The sequence below is a fragment of the Fundulus heteroclitus genome, chromosome 19 (assembly GCF_011125445.2).
Source record: "Fundulus heteroclitus isolate FHET01 chromosome 19, MU-UCD_Fhet_4.1, whole genome shotgun sequence".
NCBI classification, from domain to species: domain Eukaryota; kingdom Metazoa; phylum Chordata; class Actinopteri; order Cyprinodontiformes; family Fundulidae; genus Fundulus; species Fundulus heteroclitus.
In genome coordinates, this window is record NC_046379.1 from 795,808 (window position 1) to 817,517 (window position 21,710).

General features: G+C 41.1%; 1 protein-coding gene across 2 annotated transcripts in view; it reads right to left on the reverse strand.

Moving 5' to 3' along the window:
* Positions 1–921: 921 nt before the first annotated feature.
* LOC105939749 (leucine-rich repeat and fibronectin type-III domain-containing protein 5) overlaps positions 922–21,710 on the reverse strand; it is a 150,395-nt gene continuing 129,606 nt past the window's right edge. For both annotated transcript variants that reach the window (XM_012882027.3, XM_012882026.3), the window contains 3 exons: positions 21,033–21,500; positions 4,922–5,195; positions 922–2,913 (listed from right to left, as the gene is read on the reverse strand). In XM_012882027.3, the coding sequence (XP_012737481.2) occupies positions 1,960–2,913; positions 4,922–5,195; positions 21,033–21,500 (1,696 nt within the window). In that variant the 3' untranslated portion in view covers positions 922–1,959. The remainder of the gene's footprint in view (positions 2,914–4,921; positions 5,196–21,032; positions 21,501–21,710) is intronic.

Genomic DNA, 21,710 nt, shown 5'->3' on the forward strand with positions numbered 1-21,710 from the left:
GAGATGGCTGCAGAATGCAGTTTTTAACAAAATATAGACTTGGTAATGGCTGCACCATATGTCATCATTATAATGTCAGTGTGTGCATTATTACAAGTGCAATGCAATATTTGCTTGTTATTCCCAAGTTTCATGCACCAAAAGGCACAATAAAAAGCAATCGTTGTTTTGCTGAAATGAGTCAAAAAATACAATACTGACATTTTTAACAGCATCTTTAAAGCCTCAATTAGCAATCAGGGCCGTTGGCATTGAATAATGATATCCCTGTCTTACATTAGAATCCTCCAACATGCTGCCAATATTTTAAGACCCTTTATGCTCCCTGGCCGATGTCCTGAAATTTCAGAAGACTAAAATGAGCTAAATTCTTTATTTTAATACATTTTGTATTAATAAGAATGGTGAGAGTTTTCTGCTCATTTCAAAGCGAATATTTCTCAACGTTAATTAAAATACACGTTCCTGAAGAAGAGAGATGCACATTTTGTGACGTACAGACCTGAACGTTAAGCAGCAGCTGGACTCATTTTGATCGTCCACTGCTTTAAGACAGTTTGGTCAAACTCCATAAAGCTGAATAGTGTATAGAGTAAAGTGCTCTCTGTACCGCCACGCGCCTCCCTACAGCTTTTTGATTATCTGTGTTCTCTGACAGAAACCACAAGCAGAGCCTCTGCTCTCGTTTCTCTACAATATAAAGTAGTTTTTGTAACGGTGCGTCTGCTATGTCTTCACACACTCATCAAGGTTCTTTTAGGTCTCGTTGTTCCTTCCCACTGTTGCAGCATGCTTGCTCAGCATGGATTGGTTTGACGACCTGATGGTTCTACAAAGTTCTGTTAGGTGACATTTTTTGTGAATTGAACTGAAGGAAAACCAAAACCTTGTAATAAATTGGCAGAGAGGAAAGACAGAACATTTAGTTTTAACTGTTTTTATTTTACACAACATAACAACACAGTACATGTTGTCTTTTTCTGTACAGAAGCTTTCTGGGGAGCTTGTGACGAACACAGGCTGAAGTATACCAATGTCAGTGAAAAGCTCACAAGATACTCACGTTTTCTTCTGGTTCTTCCTTTTAAAAATAACAATTTCATAAGAGGTCCTTTAAAATGTTCTTCTGTTTGTTGCTTCTTGTCTTTATATGTCAAGAAAATGTCTGTACTCCCCATTAGGTAAGAAAGGCTATGTGTGAAATCCGTCTCTTCCTTAGTTCTGTCCAGTTCTTCCTAAGCCCTGGTCTGTGGGGCGGTGGTGAAGTCATAAATCCAGTTAGAGTTTCTGTTAGGGAGGGTCTGTTAGTGCAAAAGAAGGCACCGACTGCTGTTCCCTTGCCACAAAATAAGTGCATATCGTATGCGAGTGTGTCACTTTTAAAAACTGTGTGCTTTTCTTCTTACTGTATGGTTCATCCTCTTCTTTCCATTTAATAATTCCCTTTTGTGTTTTTTTTTTCAGATAAGGTGAATGTGAATTCAGAAATGACGAGGCAAGCTCATTGTCTTGTTTTTTTCTTTTTCTTTTGTGCTATAAAGTGGATCCAGTAAGACAACTCGAACGCTACGAGACAAGGCATGTTATCTGTTGACCAAAGGAGAAAGTCAAAGTGGAGAACAAAACTGTAAACCAGATACAAAAGAAACAAAACAAAGCAAAAACATGGAGAAACATGAGAAAAGCAACAATAAAACCAAAAAGGGTAAAAAAAATGTGCATATTAAACACAAACTTTCATCCAGAAAACATTTGCAATCACCTCAAACGTACCTAAAAACAGAATTAAACATGAAAACTAAACACCAGGAATCCACACACTGATTCAGACAGCAACAGGCTCGTACCTCGGCCCGTACGTGTAAAAACAAATCCAAACGCACCGCAAACACTTGCACAAACTGTTGAACACTTATGAGGAAACCAAAGTTCATCTGATGGTCGCCGCCTTGCTTCAGCTCAAACTGTGCTTTCTAAGATCCAGTCCGACTCACACCGCCCCCTCTCAGAGTCTCCGTCCTCTTCTTTCGAGAGCAACATCCCGCTCATGGACAGGCTGCGTTTGTTGCGCATCACGCGCCCCAGCTTCGGCGGCCCTCCTGCTCTCTGGTGGGCCGCCTGAGTCTTTGAGCCTTCTTCGCTGAGCGAGTACCTCCTCCTCGCCCTGCTCCTGCCTCCCTCTTCTGTGGGAAGAGTCTGGTACTTTGCAGAGGAGGAGACGGCCCGGGGAGCCCGGCGCAGCACCGGCGTCTCTCTGAATCGCATGGAAGGGACCGGGCTGGGGGCGAGGAGGGGGGTGGAGAAGGTGGAAGGGACGAAGGCAGGCGGTGGGGTGTTGTTGAGACTGGTGGAGTTGTTGCGGTTGGTGTTGAGGTTCTCCAGTGGGGTGGAGGAGGCGGGTGGGAGCAGGGCAGAGGTGGGGGTAGAAGACGGAGGGCGAGGGGAAGGGGCAGGGGAGCGGTTGTCAGGCATGGCTGGGGCGTTAGAGCCGGCAGACCCAGGCTTACTCGGAGCGGGCTTCCGCTTTGACTTGTGCAGCGAACCGGTGCCGGTGGTAGGTGACCCGGTGCCGGTCGGAGGTCTTTGTTCTCCCGCTTTTTCCCGCTCTTCAGCTCCGGCCGTGGGACTTCGGGCCGCCCAGCTCTGGCTGAGGACAGATGTGGCGGTGGAGCAGTCAGGAAGGGAGCACTCAGACGACTGCGTTACGGTGTCCTTTTCCCCGCGTCCTCCTCCTGCAGCAGCCGCTCCGCTCCTTTTCTTGGAGCCTGCGGAGAGGTCGTCTAATCCGATCGATCCGTGTTTAGAAGAGCTGGGAGTGACGGTGCATCCCTGTGACTGCTGCCCGTTGGTCTGTGAGTGAACATTGGTCATTGACATTGAAACGCCTTTGCCGCCCTCAGCAGGGTTACAAACCTGAGGACAAAAACAGGAAGAGACGAGGCTTTTTGGTTCTGAAGTAAAACGATACCTCAGTAAAACCATTACGCAGTTAATGTTAGTAGAAGGAAAACTATCTCAATTTGCAGGATGCTTTGCCTCTACTACCAGTTATTTCTTTGTCAATTTCTTAGTGTGAGCAGAAGTAAAACCGTCTTTTGACATTCATATCCAGATATTGGTGACATCAACACAAAGGCCTGTGAACAGAGCCTAACATAGTCACCACTGACTGATTAACGAGGTTTTTAGACCAACATTAAGTCAGTGACCAGACTAAAGAGCAGTGGCGGCTGGTGCTAAAAAAACTGAGGGGGGCGCACACAAACAAACGAAAAACAAACAAAGCAAATCTTAAAAAATAGCACTATTTGAACATGAATTTTGCCCTCCTTTCCTTCTGCCCAGCAAATTTCTCAATTATATTCTTAATTGTTAAAGTCAGTCATCTCTGTGACTAGTCTTTTCTCCATTGACAACATGGCCAATGCATTCAGCCTGTCCTGAGTCATTGAGTTTCTCAGAAAAGTCTTGATTCTTTTCAGAGTTGAAGAGCACCTTTCAGCTTTCAGCTGTGGTCATGGGTGTGGTGATGAAGATCTTCAAGAGCGGGACAGTTTCTGAAAAGACTTCTTCTAGATTGTTTCCCTGATTTTAATAACATTTTCTGCCATTTTTTAAGGCTGTGTTATGAAATGTGTTACAGCATTTTTGTGGGACAAGATTATACAAAATTCAGTAACTAAATGTTTTATTCCCCATTACCCATAAACTTCAGTACAACTTAAATAATAAAATATCTTGCTGACAAACATTACATCAACATACCTACACAGCATAGACACAACTAAAGGTATTTCTAACTACAAAGCACATCTTCCTAATATATTAAATAACATTACTATAAACCAGTGTAACAGTGATTTTCCACAACAACTCACCTCTGCAGCAATCCTTTCATGGTCTTCTACACTGAGTGTCCAACACTTCTTCACTGGCTGACTACTAGCTACACTGCTTTTTCCACCCATGGAGTGGAGAGATCACTTGCCTGCTGCTGAATTTGTAAATTAAGACGATCCGGTCCAAGCTCCTTTATCCTGTTTTTTTTCTTCAAGTGAACGCTTTGTAAAAGCATTTTTTTGTAAAGACAAAACAGAATTTTCTCTCATTTTGAAACTACTCAACTTTGCAAGCATAACCGTGAATCAACCTAACGAACTGCAGCTGAGCTGAGTCGAATCGGGGATTGTCCAATCACACAATGTTTTTAAAAAAATTAGCCAGTACTGACACTCTACCAGTAATGACACAACAGAATAGGTGTGTCCGGGGCGCAGAGCTCTGCGCCCCTATGCAAAAACCTAGATAACCAATTAAAAGTCAGCCTCAGATCACGTGCTTGCCCAAGTTCCTGCGCCTACATTCACTCACATTAGACCGGCGCCCCGCACATAGGAAAGGAGGAAGTGTGCACAATGTGAGCAATTAAATAGAATTATGTATTTACTATTTTAATAAATTCTAACATGTCTATTGGACACACAGTATGAATAAATACATTTCTAAGAACTTTGCAGTTCAGAAATCATTTATTATCTAAAAGATTTAAAGGGGGCGGCGCCCGAGCGCCCCCTACTGGCCAGCCGCCACTGCTAAAGAGGCTGATATTTTGTCAGAACTGAATCAGCAAAATAATTCAAGGCTCTGCTCAGATTTCTAAATCAATGCAGGTTAAAAAGCAGGAAGGTCCCACCTCCCACACATACATTCATTTATTCTTTATGTATCTTATGCAGTGAGATCAAAACAAGCTATTAGGTGTAATTTTTCTGACACATTGGTGGCAACAGTGGGGATTTAAGACAGGTGAGCTCCGTGCGAGTACATTTAATCATTTTTTAATGTTTGCATATATCCACTTCATGACGTAATTGCTTGTCACATTTTTTCTTTTTTTAGTAAAGCAGAGCCAGACACCCACCTTGTAACGTATCATCAGGATTATGATGAAAACGAGCACCGAGGCCACTATTATCCCTCCGATGATGATGATCATTGTCCCGCCGAGGAACTGAGATTGCATGAAGTGGCACCTCATGTATTCTGACTCGGTGGTGAACTGCACACAGCCGACCACTCGCGTTGCCGTCAGGGAGGTGATGACGTCGTCGTAGATCGCCAGCACGCACAGGTCGTACTGAGTCCCCGCTGCCAGATTATTGACCAGGAAGTTCTTGCTTGATGGAGGAATCATTCTGCAGCAGAGCGGGGAGAATTGGGGCAGAGAAGGAGAACAACACGGTTCATTTCCACACATCCATAAATGTTTCCTCATCACAGTGATACCTGGACATTTTATTGGTGTCATTTCATTGGGAACACATGACCACGCCTCCACACAAGTAAAATTCTCATGTGTGCCGTCGTGAGAAAGAAACGGGTCTGAATGAGTTCTGTTTGAAACGTTTTTCTCCTAAAAAATGACTAAACATGAATTTAAAGACATTTTCTGAAGGATTGTTTATGTAATATCGACCCTTTTTGAAAATCAACCAAAAACATACTTATCATACAAGTTAAAATGCAATGCAGGGTGTTTGGGCCTTTAATGTTTGACAAGCAGACAGAAATCATTTGTTTTCAGTTTGTGCTAAAACTAATTAATAAATAGTCTGAACTCTGACTTCTCACACATACAGTATCAGGCTTTTGTTTTAATGCTGTAGGTAGACATCATGCAGTAGGAAAATAACCCTTCCAGACCGTCTTCCTAGGTTTTTACGACTAAAACATGCGCAGTTGGATCACTACTTTAACCATCAATGCTTCACCACATTTAGGATGATTAAAACTAAAGTCAAATATTCTGCCTCGTTAATTTGGCTAATGTTATCTAACCATTTAAGTGATCCTCACAGATCAATATGCGTGTGCAAATTCTCAGTTATCCAGGTCATCGCAACAGCAAACAGGCTGAAATCGGAGGCAGGCGGACGTTCGCTCAGTGATTTCAGCCTGTTTGATGGTCAGTTGATATTTTAATGTTGAAATCAAGCTGATCACATCACAAAAAGGTAACATTCCCAGTCATGATGCAACAGGGTACCATGAATTTCTCTCCATTGATCCCAGTAGACAAGATTATGAGACTGTAAAACAAAGCTCATCTCCAAAGACTGAAGTAAAACCAAGGTTAGATAATCTATAATTTTAGAGGCACAACAGCCTTCTAAGATGTCCTTATGAGAGAACTGATGTGTTTTAATTGTTTCTGATCTCTTTTTAAAGCAACTATGTGTTAATAGGGAAAACTGTAGTTTCTTAATTTGTGCAACATTCATAAGGAATGTAAATATTGATTATATTTACCTGTATTAAAGCTTGTAAAGCAATCAGCATCTGCAGGACGTTTATAGATGTTGCGTTTAGAGATAGAGATAAATTCACTCAGTGTATAAAAACCAGGAATATCAGCAAAAAATCCACACAAATATCCACTACTTTGATTAAATATATCAATACTCCCAAAATACTGGCAATTAATTTCACTTCAATTTCAACACGTCCATTCATAAAACCCTCACATTTTGTTTTGCATAAAATTTTGACAAGTTACGATTTTTCTAATATGTGACCAAATGTTTAATTCCAGACAGAAGCTGTTTACAAAATGTCAATAAATAAAATATGTTTTAGCCAAAAAACAAAAAAAAAAATAGCTGTACAGTGTTTGTCATTTGCGTGATTTTGTTTTAAAAATATATATTTCAATTAATCTTGTTTAGTTTAAAAGTATAAAATTTAATTAACTGAATTTGATCACATAAGCTAAAAGTTGATGAAAAGACCGGGCTCACCCGTGTTATTTTGCAACAACCTTAATTTGTTAACTGGAGTTAGAGTCGGGTATTCTTTGTGTCACACTGACAGGAGGCCTCACCTATCTGTGCCTCGTTGTCTCTGAGCCTCCTGCAACGTCCTCATTAAACTGCTAATCAAATTCCTCATTAAATCCAAACAGGGCAGCTAGTTCACAGCTCCTGGCCTCGGTGTGCGTCCTGAGAGGAGCAGAGGGCTCCCACGGCCAGGTTAAAGCATCTGCTTCAGAGCTGCAGCTAAACCAAGGTTGGGACACATGTTAGGGTTTAATGGTCAGAATTAAGAGCTGCAGGATAAATGTAGCAGTGGGTCACTGTGCCCTCAGCTGAACAGCATAATCCTGTCAGTGTGTGTGTGTGTGTGTGTGTGTGTGTGTGTGTGTGTGTGTGGTCGGACAGGCCCATGCATGCTAATAAGACCGTCTAAATGTTAAATGACCGTGGGTCCTCTTTCGTCTTCCTCTCTTGATGTTTTAATCACCATAACGAGGAACCTGAGCTAAACGCAGACGCACGGCTTTAACTCGCCACATTTTAAGTGACATTGAAGACTGCAGGTTAATGGCAGGAGCCAATGTCACTAAATCCTACCAGCTTACTGGAAAGTGGCCACATTTGTATACAACACGCTCGCACAGACTAAGATTAATCTTCCTAATATTTTTGTGGCTCCGGGCTTCATTTGGCTGTAATAATGAGTGCGGTTCTGTCACATTAGTCAGCCTTAAGTAATGGGAAGCATTTTTCTCTTCGCGGTTTCATACCTGTGTAGAGTCTGCACGCTCTGCCTTTGTCTTTTCAGGCATCGTCTTTACTGACTCATTCAAACTTCAAGTCCCTTAGATATGTTTTAGAAAAATCTGACTACATGTATGAACTGCTCCAATCCTATTAATTCATTCATTGATGTCTTGGATTTAAATACAGCAGCATCATAAGAACTTTAGGTCCAATAATCCTGAGAGCGACGATTCAGCATCACGTTCTTAGACCTTTCAGCTGCTTCGGCCGAACACAAGTCGATCACCGCCGTGTGCTGCACAGGTGAAGGTGGCTACAGAGAACCATGGAGTCACGGTGCCACCAATCATATCGGACATCTGCTGACTCCCCCCCCCCAACCCTTTCCTTGGCAGCTCAGAAGTGAAACAGAAGTGGGTCAGCCTGAAACCCTCAATCAGGAAAATGTGGCGGTACACTGCCACCGGATAATAAGAGAAAAGTTGGCATCTGGTTGGTGGTTCTGAATCAGTGCTAAATTGCAGGTTCTGGCCTGAATTAGTTTATCATAACTGGTCTGTGAGAGCAGTGCTGTTTCCACTTTCTGAGACCCGCTCTGACCATCTGCTGGCTTTCTTTTATGCAGAGAGCTGCTGACCTCTGAGTCAAATCATCAGCATCTTCTACGCATTTCACAAAATCTGGAATAAAACTCACAAACTTTTGCTTTTTGAGTGACAGTTCTGAGTCCAGCAACAGTTATGGCACATTTTGACATTTCAAGCCCAGTTTCAGACGCATGAAATCTTTATTGTTTTGTGTGAAAACATAAAAACTGTAATATATAGACTGACAAACCTGGTCTGAATGTATCTGCACTGATCCCTAGTTGTTTAAAACACTAACCGGGTCAGAGAAACCTACAGAAAAACGAGGATAAATAGTAAAATGTCTTAAACTCTTAGGAGCAGAAGGAGGGATTGTCCAGGACACCAATCAGACAAGAACCACCACTGTTGTGATTAAAGCTGCGATGTAGACTAATGAATCAGTAGTGATGGACTCATGAACAATAATCACCACCATGTGCTTTCTGTTTTATCTTATTTAATTTTTTTTTGCCAAACATTGACAAGAATAAGCTGATTTTCAGCTGCAGGCAATATAACCTCAGCTCCACAGGGCTGCCCCTCCTGTATAATCCCAAAGAAAACAGTGAAGCATTGTGGGATATTTTCAGGAACAATATATCTCAGGAGTCCAGGACAATAACTTGCATCCTCTCAGTGAATATTTCCTGGATAAAACGGGGTTACCCCAGGCTTGCTTCAATAAAAAGAATAATAATAAAAAGAGATTAAATCCCATCCCTTACTGTGACTCTTTTAAATCATTAAAACTGAGGATTAAACATTTAATGGATGCTAATTATATAAACAGGAAGCAGATGACTATCATAGGAGTCTTCAGGTAACTAAAGGTGACCCTCATCTATCACAGGATGTACGGCCATGAACATTTTGAAATCAACAGGACGTGTTTCTGAGCGTAGCAGGAGTACTCAGAAAAAAAAAAAAACAGTCATGGGGAGAACATGAATACGTCACGCAGAAAAGCCCCAGAAAGGAAAAGCAAAGCAGCATCTGTTACTGCTGCAAATGAGAATTTACTAAATAAAAGCTCTCATCCCACCTCAACAGCCTGATGCATTTCTACATTTTTACAACCAGCTACAGAGAAAATGAGCAGAGATGTCATAGAAACCAGACGCTGGAATAGCACCTTTTTCTGCTCATTGTTTATCCAGCCAGACTCTGAAGGCTCAACAACCCTCTCTAAAGAGCGCCGCGTTGTTTCATGAAAGGAGCTGCGGTTAGAAATGGCCACCGTGAATGTTGCTACGGTCATGGATCGCGAAGGCGTAGCTGGAAATCTGGATAGGCAGTAATTATGCACAACCCTTCATGGCTTGCTTTGCTTGTTTTGTGCAACATATTCTCTTGAATAAACTGCGTTCTTTCAGAAATGTCCTCCTCGGTGGAGCCGTTAGCTGCATGAGTCTGCCCGTCACACACAGACCGATCTATGCAAAAGTCTGACCAGTGAAAGCTGTTACATAACGTGTGACCAAAGCCATTGTTATCCACAACCACACAAGGAGAAATCAACACACCGACAACAAGTCTGGACGTTTCTTCACCGCCTGCTGAACTTGTAAAATTCATTTTCATGTCAGAAAAACATTGATTTTGTCTTTTCCTGTTGATAGTGTGAGCTTTGTGAACTCGTCCAAACGGACTCATTCATTGTGCCTAATTTCTTTGTGTCTGAGCCGGATCCTGGTGCCAGTTTTTCAAAGCCTACAGTGGGCAGATGATTGCCTTGGCCGAGACTATTACACTAATCTATCTGCTGAGCTCTGCCAAGCCCTCAGCCCCAAGCAGCCGTGCGTCTGTGTGTCTAGGTGTGTGCTGCTGCTTCCTATTCACGGGAGAGGAAATATCTGCTTGCATGTTTTGAGGCGTGGTGTCTGTGTTTGGGTCTGAAGCAGACATCACATGTGAGCGTATATGCGTTTAAATAGGTGTCAAATCCATTATAGCAATCATGCCGTTTAATGGCAGCCCCATCTTCCAAGTGGCTGTCAGCGCATGGAGCTTTCTGCCAGCATTCATCACTGCAGCAGCTCCACACTGTAGTAAACCGAAGCTCTCGCTCATCCCTGGATGTGAAGCTGCCGTTTGTGTCTTCATGTGCGCGGTAATGAACTCCTGAGTCCCTCACTGCGGCGCGGGACGAAGCCAGACTCTGACTTTAGTCCCTCTCAGCTTTTTGTCTGAAGACAAATGGACGGCTCCGTTCAGTGAACAGTGAGCTACGACACTGGATTGTTCTATTCGTGGCTATTTCGCTTGATTAAAGATTGGACAAAGCCTGCAGCCTGCAAACGCATTACTCCATGCGAGGAACAGAAAAAGCATTCTAGTCAGCGATTCAACAAAGAGACGACGTTTTCAGGCCGAGCTGCAGCCGTGTGATAAGGAGTCAGGGGTTCTAATAACTACGCGGGGGTCTCACACCCAACACCAAGATGGAGGATGTGTGGCAAACCGGGTGGAAACAAATGGAGTTCAGAGACATCTGATTAGATAATTCATTGATAATTCATTGGTGGATAAAGTAAAATTATTGGTCATAATAATTGCTAATCAGTTGTCATGGGCAGAACACATTGATACCATAGTGAGGAAGACGGGTTGTGGTATCTTAATGGTGAGGACATGTCTTTCTTATGTCCCTACAAATATTGTGGGACAGGTGGCTAAATGGTTAATTTCATGTCACCTGGATTATTGAGCATCTAAAGGTCAACTAGAGAAATTACTAACTGCTCAGAACAGAGGGGCTGCCAGGTTGGTTTTAAATTGTTCCATAAGAACAAACACCATCAGTAAGCACCGGTAACTTTCCTGGTTAATGGCAGAGTACAGACTGGCTTTTTTAGAAACACCGTCTATTCTTTTCAACCTATTTTCTTATATAAGCAAATTGTCAGATGTGATCAGGTTCATTCTTATGTGACACGGTCAGCTAATGGTGGTCAGATGATGTCCCCATGTCCAGAATCACATGCCTTAAAGAGAACAGTTATTTATCGTGTCATCAGTAAATGGAATAATTGCCCACTGAATATATGTGAACTGAATAGTAAACTATAATTTATTTATTACTTGAGAATGCAGTATTTAAATTTGTGAGTAGTGAATTAACATAACTACTATATGAAAGTGTGATTTAATGTAATAGATATGAATGTAACAGCTTATTCGGAATGATTTCTGAAGACATCTATAATAATGTCTACAATGTTTAATTATTATGTGATTTTTGTTTTGTCTTGTGGACCCCAGGAAGATGAGCTCGTTCCACTTTTGGTGACAGCTAATGGAAATCTTTTTAAGAATAAACAATAAATAATCGCCTTCAGGGTGGCTGCAAAAGAAAAATTCAAGATTCTTTATTGTCACCGCGTGTTACTGTGGTGAAATTCCTTTGAGGACATACTCCGGCTTAGAGTACACACAACAACAGACAATAAACATGTTTATAGCCTTTATTTCACATTGTTAGAGATTAAAAAGATTAAACGATAAAAGATAAAAAAGTTCATGTCAGTGTCTGAGGGCTTTGATATCAGTTCCTTTAGTGATATGAGCGCTGTTACCTAGATCAGTCGTCCTTCATGAATCACAAGTAACGAGGTAATGAGGCGCTTTGTGCAATGATTTTGAGGCTACATTTACAGAGATGTGCAATTTGATATTTCTGAGGAGAAGAGTTTGCAAATAGGCAATAACTACAGTGATTGTAACATATGATGGGCATTCTCAGCAGAGGTCTATTGCCTTCTGTATATATATATATATATATATATATATATATATATATATATATATATATATATATATATATTCTCTTGTAAAGAACGTTTCCATGTCTTGAAAAACATCTGCTATGTTTGACATTCCATGATTTCCTTGAAGTGATGCATGTGGTGCACCTTTATTCATCATTATGTGTTTCAAACTAAACCAACTGTTTTACACGTTTAGCTTCAAAGTCTAATGACCAGTTTAGACTTTTCGTTCTTTTATACAGTAGCAGTAAAACGGTTGGAAATCACTTTCTCACTCAATGTTTTGTCTGTATTTGTATTCCTACCTCTGGCACCTCCTTCAGGATGGTTGGTAAACCATTCCAGGTGACTAACGTCATGAAGCTCATGGAAGAGAAGGCCGACAGTGACAAAAGCAGCAATAAGAATAACAGAAGCTGTTTTGAGCCATTTCACAATTTTGGGTTTGATAGTTAAGTCGTAGTTTTGATGTCTTCATGTATCTGCGATGTAGAAAATTAGTTATGATAAAGGTGGGTCTTCTCTATCTTCTTCTACGTTTTATATTAAAGATCCAAAATTAAATTATAAGTAGAAAAACTGCATGAGCAGAGTAAGATCATGTAGCCTGAACATAAACTGTAAGATTTTTTTCAGAAGAATGTTTTTTATTGCAATAGTTTAATTATATTATTTGTTAGCTTTCTTGGACTGATCAAAAATTATGGAAAAAATCCTGTAATATTACTTCACTGGAGAAGAAACCAAAATATGGATCAGAGATTTTTAAAAGTGGGTTGTCCAATTATTAGTGGAAAAAAAACCAACATATTCACTGCTCCTAGCGGGTGCCTCTGCCGCAGTGCAAGCTCATCTAAATTAAATAGCCTCAAACACGAAGAAGCTTTTCCATCTAAGCAGCAGAAATAACTGTAACACTCTGTTATTGGTTTAAAATAAACTATTCTTTGCACGGCACCTTTTAAAGATGCTAACTGTAACTTTCTCAGTCATGTAAAGAGAGAGGGAAATTTGCTACCATAATCCCACAAATCATTTCACTCAGTGGCTTCCAAATCTAATCTTCTTTAATTCAGTTTTTCTAAACAAGTAATTAAACAATTACACATGGCATTCAAAATGGAAGCAAATATGATCAGTCTAGTTATGAATAACTGAATTATAAGCACAAAGTGAGGGGGATTAATGCTTTCTCAACACTTTAATTGTTACTGCTGACCTCATAGTTAATGTGGCTTACCCAGCAGATGGCACAGTGCCACGCTTATAAGTCTGAGTCGCCCAGCCCTGCAGAAAACGTAGCAGGAGCTGTCTTCCATCTTTTATTTAGCCGTCATTATGGCCCTAATGGCAGAACTAATGGCTAACAGGCACCTACAGTGAGGAGCAGAGTTTCTGAGCTCCAACTAACCCCTGACCACCCTGCTCCCCTCATTGGTCAGTCCAAGTTTTTATTTCATTACAACGTCATCAACGTCAATTCATTTAGCAAAACCTGCAACAGGAGTTTACTCACAAAGAAAAGGTTAATTATGTTTATAGCTCAGCAACAAAATAAATTATTTGTTATTAAAATCCACAGCTTTTCATTTAACATGTTTGCATAGTAGGAAATATATTATTCCTACAGCTATTATTAAGCTTGAAGAATCGTCATATACCAGTAACTCTTATTGCATTTATCAATATTAGTAAAAAAAATATATTCATAGAAAGTATGGAAAAAAAGAGACACTCCTTGTAAAGGAAAATAAAAGTTTTGCTTGCCAGGAAATGAATAACATTTATGGTTATAACCCCAAAGCGGTAGACATCTCTTAAGCTGAGTCATTATCATATCTTAGTACCAACACTTTTAAAAACTCCAACAGTATCAAAGATAAATCACAGCCTCACTTTGCATTACTTGTTATAGCATAGAAATAACTTCAAAAACCACTTTTTAATACAAAAATAGCCTTTTGGGCTACTTCCATTAAAACAGGAAGGCACGTCCATATAAGGATGGTAGGCGGAGCATCTGTTATGTCACTGCTTGGGAACCTCAGATGAAGTATGTAAACAGAAAGCAGAATGCTTACTTGAGAATTTTTTTCTTTTTTACTGGGAATATGTTGAATGGAGCTGAAGCCACAGCAGGTGAAACAGTAAAGGGACGGAGACGCCCTTCAAGCAGGAGGAGAGTCAGACCATGGAGAAGACTGAGGGTGTTGTAACAGCGCAAGTACACGACATAAGAAATTCTTTGTTTTATTGTGGGGTTGTTTTACATTTTGTAGACCTTCTGTCAGTACAGAGAAATCCTCCCTAGATCAGATTTTAGAAGTGATCCTTTTAGATCGTCCTTCTCTATGAGAAGCCATCATAAACATTTGTAGCAGCATCGCTTCTTCTCCATGCGTGTGACAAATAAGAGAGAGAACATTTAATCCCAGACGCCGTCAGAGCCTTTTTACTTAGCCTTCATCGATGGTGTATCTATCATTACCTTCCAGTGGCTTTTTAAGGGCAAACACTGAGCTGCTGAGAGGAAACTAACTGCAAACAGAGTGATAGAGTCTGAGTGCTGTCGCTCCTATGAATCATGTTTGGACAGGACTTTTCAACACTGGTGAATTACGACACACACTGACCACGTCGCACCTTTAAACCCCTCTGCAGGGTGCCGGTTTGTTGGCTCTCTGGATCCCTTCAGTGTTTTAAGCAACTGTGGGGTGTAATGATCCAGAAACATCAAACTTCATTCAGCTGCTAGAAGGTTTGAGAGTCTGTTTAGTAGAATTAATTTCAACATCACATCTTCATTTGGGAGTTATTTTTAATTATTATAAAATTGTCAAAATGTAATAAAAGAACACATTTATTAAAGATGCTAAAATTCCAAATGAAAACATTCTTGACTTTACGTTCTTTTTACTCTGACTGCAGCGTTCTGCCCTGTGATGGACTGGAAACCTGTCCAGGATCTGCTGCGCCTCACACCCAATGACCGCTGGAGAGGCAGAACCAACCTGTGACAGGCTGTCCCACTGCCAGGACAGGCAGCTACAGAGAGGGGATGGATGTGGGACTGCAGCGTTGATGACCAACCACTGCCAACAATGACACCTTCATCCCCCCAAACACAAACTGATGCACTAAATGCACTTTTTGTGCCTTTGGTCAGATGAGTGAGACATATCATTCCCTACAATGGCTTCTTGGCCAGTGTCGTTCTGAAACAGTTGTGGTAGACACTAACTGAATTGTGATGAATATAAATTCAGGAAAACATGTGGCAGAGAGGCAATTTCTAATCTATTGGTCTAACAAATCAAGAGGGAAGGGGGTCTAAATTTAGATTGGCCTCATTAACAAAGTGTGCAGCAGCACAGATGTCAGAATAGCAAAGTGCTAAAGCTGTTCCAGATATTGGGAGGTGTTTCAGCATCGGCTGCAGACCTCCATCTGCCGAGCTAAGCACCATTACCAAAGTTTAGCTAACTCATCTCTCTGTGATGCAGTGGTGGCCTTCTTTCATCTCTGCAAACTGTCAAACCTTTATTGCAACTAGGTTTCCTAACTCCTGCATATTCCTCTTTTGCTTTTTCAGGTACATTATATTAAGAACCATAAATAAAATATATTCTGCGTATAAATATGTATATATTAATATTGTGTGACCACCTTTCTTTGACTGTAAAGAGGCATATACATCTTTTTCTTCTCTCCATTCCTTTGTTCTGTGATACCACACCCATTTCCTCTCGGCTGTGAGCTCTTCCATTTTGCTGCTGGTCTGCAGTTAAAACCCCCAGACTAGCTGTAAAAATAGTGCTGATACGTTACGTCTGCTGTATGTTTAGTGCTCAATAAAATCAGAATTGGAGCATTGCAACAGAATAAATGGAGGACGACTTTTAGACTTTAAGCACAGCTGAGCTGGGTGTTACACGTCGGCCCCAGGGACCACTGGCAGGGATAAACTACGTCCTGCTGGTCAAAGGAAGAGGAAGTAAGGCCTTTTCTCGAAGCTTGGAGTCATTCCTCAACAACCCCCCCCCCCTCTCCCCCCTTTGGCAGCATAAAAAAAAAAAAAAACGGTCAGACAATTTGCCTGATGCGTAACTTTTTTTCCTGCTTAGCAAATGGCAAGCAGCCCCTGTGGCTTGATGGATCTGCTGGAGTGGAAAACTGACGCCACTGAAGGAAGATTTTGGGGGAGAAAAAGACTCGATGACTATTGCAGCAGATGGACATCAGGACAGAGGGAAGTGGGAGACATCAGAGACTTTTCCATCCGGGAAAATAAGAGAAATTCAGAGTGGAGGCTGCTTTCTCTGGAAACCTTTGCATCCATGGATTTGTGGATTTTGTTTCAAATCCAGAAGCTTTGGCTCAGCTACCCGATATTGGTCTGTAGCCAGCAAAGCTTTAAGGAACGAACAAAATCCCAGAACCTGCCCTTTTTAAACAGGATATTTAGCAAAATAAACATTTTCTGCTGCTTGTTAATTTGTTCACATCTGTTTAAAAGTAAGCAGATAACATTGTTTCAATAACCGGGAGAAAATGAGAGGCTATATGTGCTATTATTACCAGGTGGAGATTTAAAACAGATGCAGAGGTTGCAGCTTTTTGCTGGACAGGTGAGTTAATTCAGTATAACTGAAGTTTATTGTGGCGTTATGTTGGAAACAGGACAGTGTGGTCCAGCAGCTCCTCTGTCCTCCTGGCAGAGACGGATAGTTAGTTCGTCTCGTCTCCCTCTCAGCCGTGTAGGCAGAGTGACATTTCAGCCGGTTCACTGTGTCTGTAGCAGCTTTCTCCATAACTCATGTTTATAGTCGCTTATTTTTAGAGCTCATATAAGCGACTTCATGTTCAGAAACAAGCCCACAAAACAAGCAGACTTGAAAAAAACCATCACAGGATGAGCGCGGCTATTGGCTATTAGCAGTAGGATGGTAGTAGTATGATGATGGTACCAGATCCATGGAGGACTTGTTGACATCGTCACATTTATGACACTGCACAACTTCTGTAGCAGTTATTACGCGCTTAACGGCGAGGCCGTTTGTAATTTATTCAGCGCACCACTAGATAGTCCACTGGGGCTTTAACGTGACGCTTTAATTTACAGATGCAGCATTTCGTAAATGCTGAAAGGAAAGCTCAGAGATAACCTGCCTGATTAACCTTTGGCACCTGAATGTAAAAGAACGGCTGTGAAATGTCAGTCACACGTTCCCTGATGATGAATAACAATCAGAGAGCTTCTATCATTACTGCAAATCTGAAAATGAGGTTAACAAAGTTAGCTTTTTAAACGAAAGGTGAGTTTCTGTGAAAAATAACTGGTTCTTCTTTGGTTTTTCACTGGCACATTCATGCCTTTGGGTCGGTTCTACTCGCGCTGGATAGCGCTGATCGGACTCTCCATGTTTCTTTGTGCCGTAAGGATGGACATGTTAAGGGCTCTCAGCCTGAGCAGGTTTACTCTCTTTTTAATGGCGATTTAATGAAGCAAAGTTCTACATTTTACTTTTCTATCGACTTGCTTGTCGTTCTGTGTGACCGACTGGGCAGCAGGCCCAGACCTGGGATAGAAATACAATCCTTAAGCAGGAAGACTGGTGTTAAAACACCGCCGCTGCATCAGTGTACACCTGCCAGTCTCCAATGTCAGAGCAGAAAGCGTGTGTCCCGTTCTGCAGCCGACCCTCACCCTACTGAGGACGGAGGGGTGGGGATGTTTCTGGTCCGGTTTCTGCCCACAACCAGCGGGTAAAACCAAAGCATCGCAGATGTTCTGCAGATCAGAGGTCCAGAGGGTTAGCATAACCAGGACGGTACTCTTATAAGGATTTAACAGATGTATTGAATTCAGAGTTAGTTGGAAACATATTGAACACTTTGCAGTATTAGGAGAATAATGTTGAGGAGGTAGAGAGTGAAGAGAAAAAATGTCAATGTGTGGCAAATCAATAAACTCTCACTGAACCTGAAAAATAAGTGCCTTGTTGGCAACAACAGGGCCAGATTTCCCTCGTCTATTAGTCGCTTTCCCTTCGTGTTTCAGCACTTTACCTCTCTGTTGTCCCCCTTATAATCCAATTTACTGTTTCCATCTCTACCTCTGTTCCTGTTCCCTCCATCTTCTCTGTGTTTGTGCAGTGAAAAAAAGAGTAATCAATGAGATGGCTCTTTGTGCTGGCAAAGGTGTTGATTGGCAATCAATCTGCCATCTAAAGACAAGAGAAATGCAAAATAATGCGGACACACAAATGACTTCGTATTGAAGAAAAAATAAAGAAAGCTTCAGGAAAAACAGCAGGAGGGATTAAGGCAGGAGGGTAGAGAAATGCTGATTTGTGCATCAACAGGAAGATTGTTGGTTTAATCTTAATATTTTAGAGATATGAGAATTTACATTAAGTTATGTAAGAATCAGCCTCAGAATCACTTTTATTTGCCAGGTTTGAGTATCCATACCAAGAATTTAACACTAGACTTATCAATAATACAGTAATAAAATCAAACAGTATGGAGAATACAAAAAAGACACAATAAACAAAACATGGAAACAATATTTCCATTGTTATTATGGTCATGTTGAAGGTGGGAGTGATGTACAGATGTACATACAAACATACATGTGTGATGAGTGTAGAGAATGCAGGAATAAATTATATATCATAAATACATTTATTCCAAGGAGTATAATATTCACACGTTGACTGCAACTGATAGCTAATGCTATTAACACTAATAGGCTGAATAATCAGTAAACTTAAGAAATACAAAAGCAGGTAAATGAAAGCAAATAAAGCAAAAGTTGCTAGAACTATAAGTTTAGCTGGTGAAGAAAATAATCATAAAGAAGTGGATCGGTCATGATTCTGATTGAGCTCCCCTCCTGGTGCTGGTTCTGACTCAGCTCTGAGAAGTTCACAGCCACACCGGGGGGGCATTTGGGGAAGCATTTGTCCACATCCCATCAGATCACTGCTAAGGAAAACAGATTCCACCGTTGCTTTAGACTCTGCTGTGAACACCAGCGGAGGAGAGGCAGTTCCAGCTCAGATGATTAAGTATCGCTGGCTGGAGGAAGAAGTCCGCCTTCAGGTTAAAGACGCATTTATTAAAAAGACAAAGAGCTCTTAGTCTAACATGACTAGAACTGACCATCAATTAATTATGGCTCATTTCAACACATCTCTGAGTTCTGAGCTTGCAGAATAAGATCATTCAGCTCTAACAGTTGCTTAAGCGTTCAAACTAACTTTTTTTTTTTTTTTATCAGAACAACATAGAGAGGCCATGAAAGCATTTGTTCTCACAGGTTTCCAGAGAGCTGAATTCACTAAATGGCTGGAGGTGCAGCAACAGAGCAGATGAGACAGGAAGAGGCAGCTCTCTTAATGTAAGAGACGATATCTTTACAAGACAGACAGCTCTAAATCCCACTGGCGCCGTCTCCATGAAGCATCCGCTAAGAGGAGTTAGGAGCTGATGAATTATTAACACTGATTAAAAATAACATGCATGGGAGATAATAGCTGTGGATTCATCAGTAAATGATTTCTGCTTGTTAACTGGATGCTGCTCAGGATTCTAAGACCCACAATCAGCTGGCAGGATCAGCTCTGGTCTTTGGGTGAGATCTCATTATGGTGACCCAGACAGTCAAACACTTTGCTGCTTGTTGCTGATGAGGCGCACTGATAACACGTGCTTCAGCCTTGACATGGGAAACAGATCATTTCTCACACATTTCCCTGCAGACGCTCTTTGTGTTTGTTAATTCCCACTCCTCATTTCACCTGAGTAAATATTTAGCTCAAGTAATCATTTTCCCACCAGACGGATTTAGTCTATGTGGTTATGAGCGGAGGGAAAGAGTCAAGGCCGCCCGGTTGGGTCATCCAGGTGGTTTTCAGGTCACTTTTTAGTTTGATGCAGACTTTTAAAGCATTTCCTACCACTGCAGTCAAATGTTTCTCCAATTGTAATTTTTTTTTTTTACATGATACTCACTTTAATGAGTTACTATGAAATACTTTATTTTATTTATTTATTTTAATTTGTTTCAGAAATATTGAGATCTATGTCTGTGGCTTTGTATTAGTTGATTTAGTGTCCTTTTAGGGCTGGACCATATAGAAAAAAAAACATATTGATAAACTAGAAATCATATTGATAAATATCTACAAATTCAAAAGGTATATTTTTTGTGCAGCCCTTGCCATTTTATGCTGTTGCTTAGCAACCGTTTTTTTAAACACAGTAATTACAAATACCGAATTTAAACTCAAACCTTTATTCAACCAACTTTTTATCAAAAACTGCAAGTTTTGATAAAAGAAAAAAGAACATGTGCTCTCTGAACTCTTTGAAGGGGGCGGAGCATTGCTCCTGGGTCTGCGTTGTGATTGGTTGGGAGGATTAATGATGTAATATTAACCTACATGGCTGGAATTCAAAAGGAAGGAAAACTGTAATTCTATTGAACTTTTTATTGACCCTTTTTTTCTGCCATTGATTGATTGATATGTTTATCGATTTATATATATTGATACTGAATTATCATCCAGCCTTATGTCTTTTTATTGCCTGTTTAGTAGTTGTGTCTTTAAACTTCCACCTTTTATAACACATTTCTATTGTTTGTCTCTTACTGGGCTTCAGGTTCTCATTTTCCCTTTTCTATATTTGGTATTAAAATGTGATGGATTGCATCTTTGCTATACAGATACTTCTTGAATTTATACTGAGCTTTGAAAGCCTTTAAATTAAGGCATATCTTTAAGGAAACATGTATTTCTGTGACAGTGTAGCAGAGCTAGGTCTCTGGGTTTTTACAACTAAATAATTTTGCTTTAGCAGATTTAAAAGCCATTCTTTAGATTTTTTTGTTTTTCCAAGTCTTCATTGCTTGTGATCACATTTTCCAGCCAGAGCACTAAAGTTTCAGCTAATCTAAAGTAATGTGATCCAGATCGCCCAGACATCGGTAATCCTCTACCTCTGCTGGGCCAGCTTCAGTTTCCACCGTGTGAAGGAGTGACTGTCACACCTGATGCCGTCAGTCCTACCTGTAAACCAACGAGTCGTCCTGGCTTCCGTTGTACTGGATCTGGAACATCCTGATGCCGGGGATGTTCCTCTGGAAGTTGAACTTGATGAGGGCGGTGGACGACGTGGCCTCGGCGGTCACCACCCTCTTATCGACCCCGCCCTTCACGTCGCCCGTCACGTTGCTGCCGTTGGCGCCGCCTCGGGTTGACGTGGAAATGTCAGACGAGCCCGGGTCTGGTTCCTGGATGTTGTTGGTGTTGTTGGAGATGTGAGGCAGTTTGATTATGACCAGGTCCACGGTTTGGTGGGCTTCACCGGCGGGGTTGGACGAGATGCAGGTGAAGGAGCCCGTGTCTTTCACAGTGCTGATGAGGATGTCCAGAGTCCCGTTGTTGTAGACCAAGGTTCTAGAGGAGTTGGACACCAGTTTGCCTTCAGGGGAAATCCAGTGAATGGCTGGCTCTGGATCACCTCTCGCTTTACACCTTTAATGACAGAGAACCAGAGTAATTCACCTTATTAGAGAAGAAGCAGAATGAAGTTGAAGTTTATTAAATATTAATATTAAAAGCGAAGTGGTGACATTTTATGGACTGCATCTCCAAACCCATCGGACTTCAGCTGATGGAGAAGCAATAACTGTCTACTTCATTAAAAGGCAGCAATACTGTTAACAGACCGTATTAAAAAGCTTT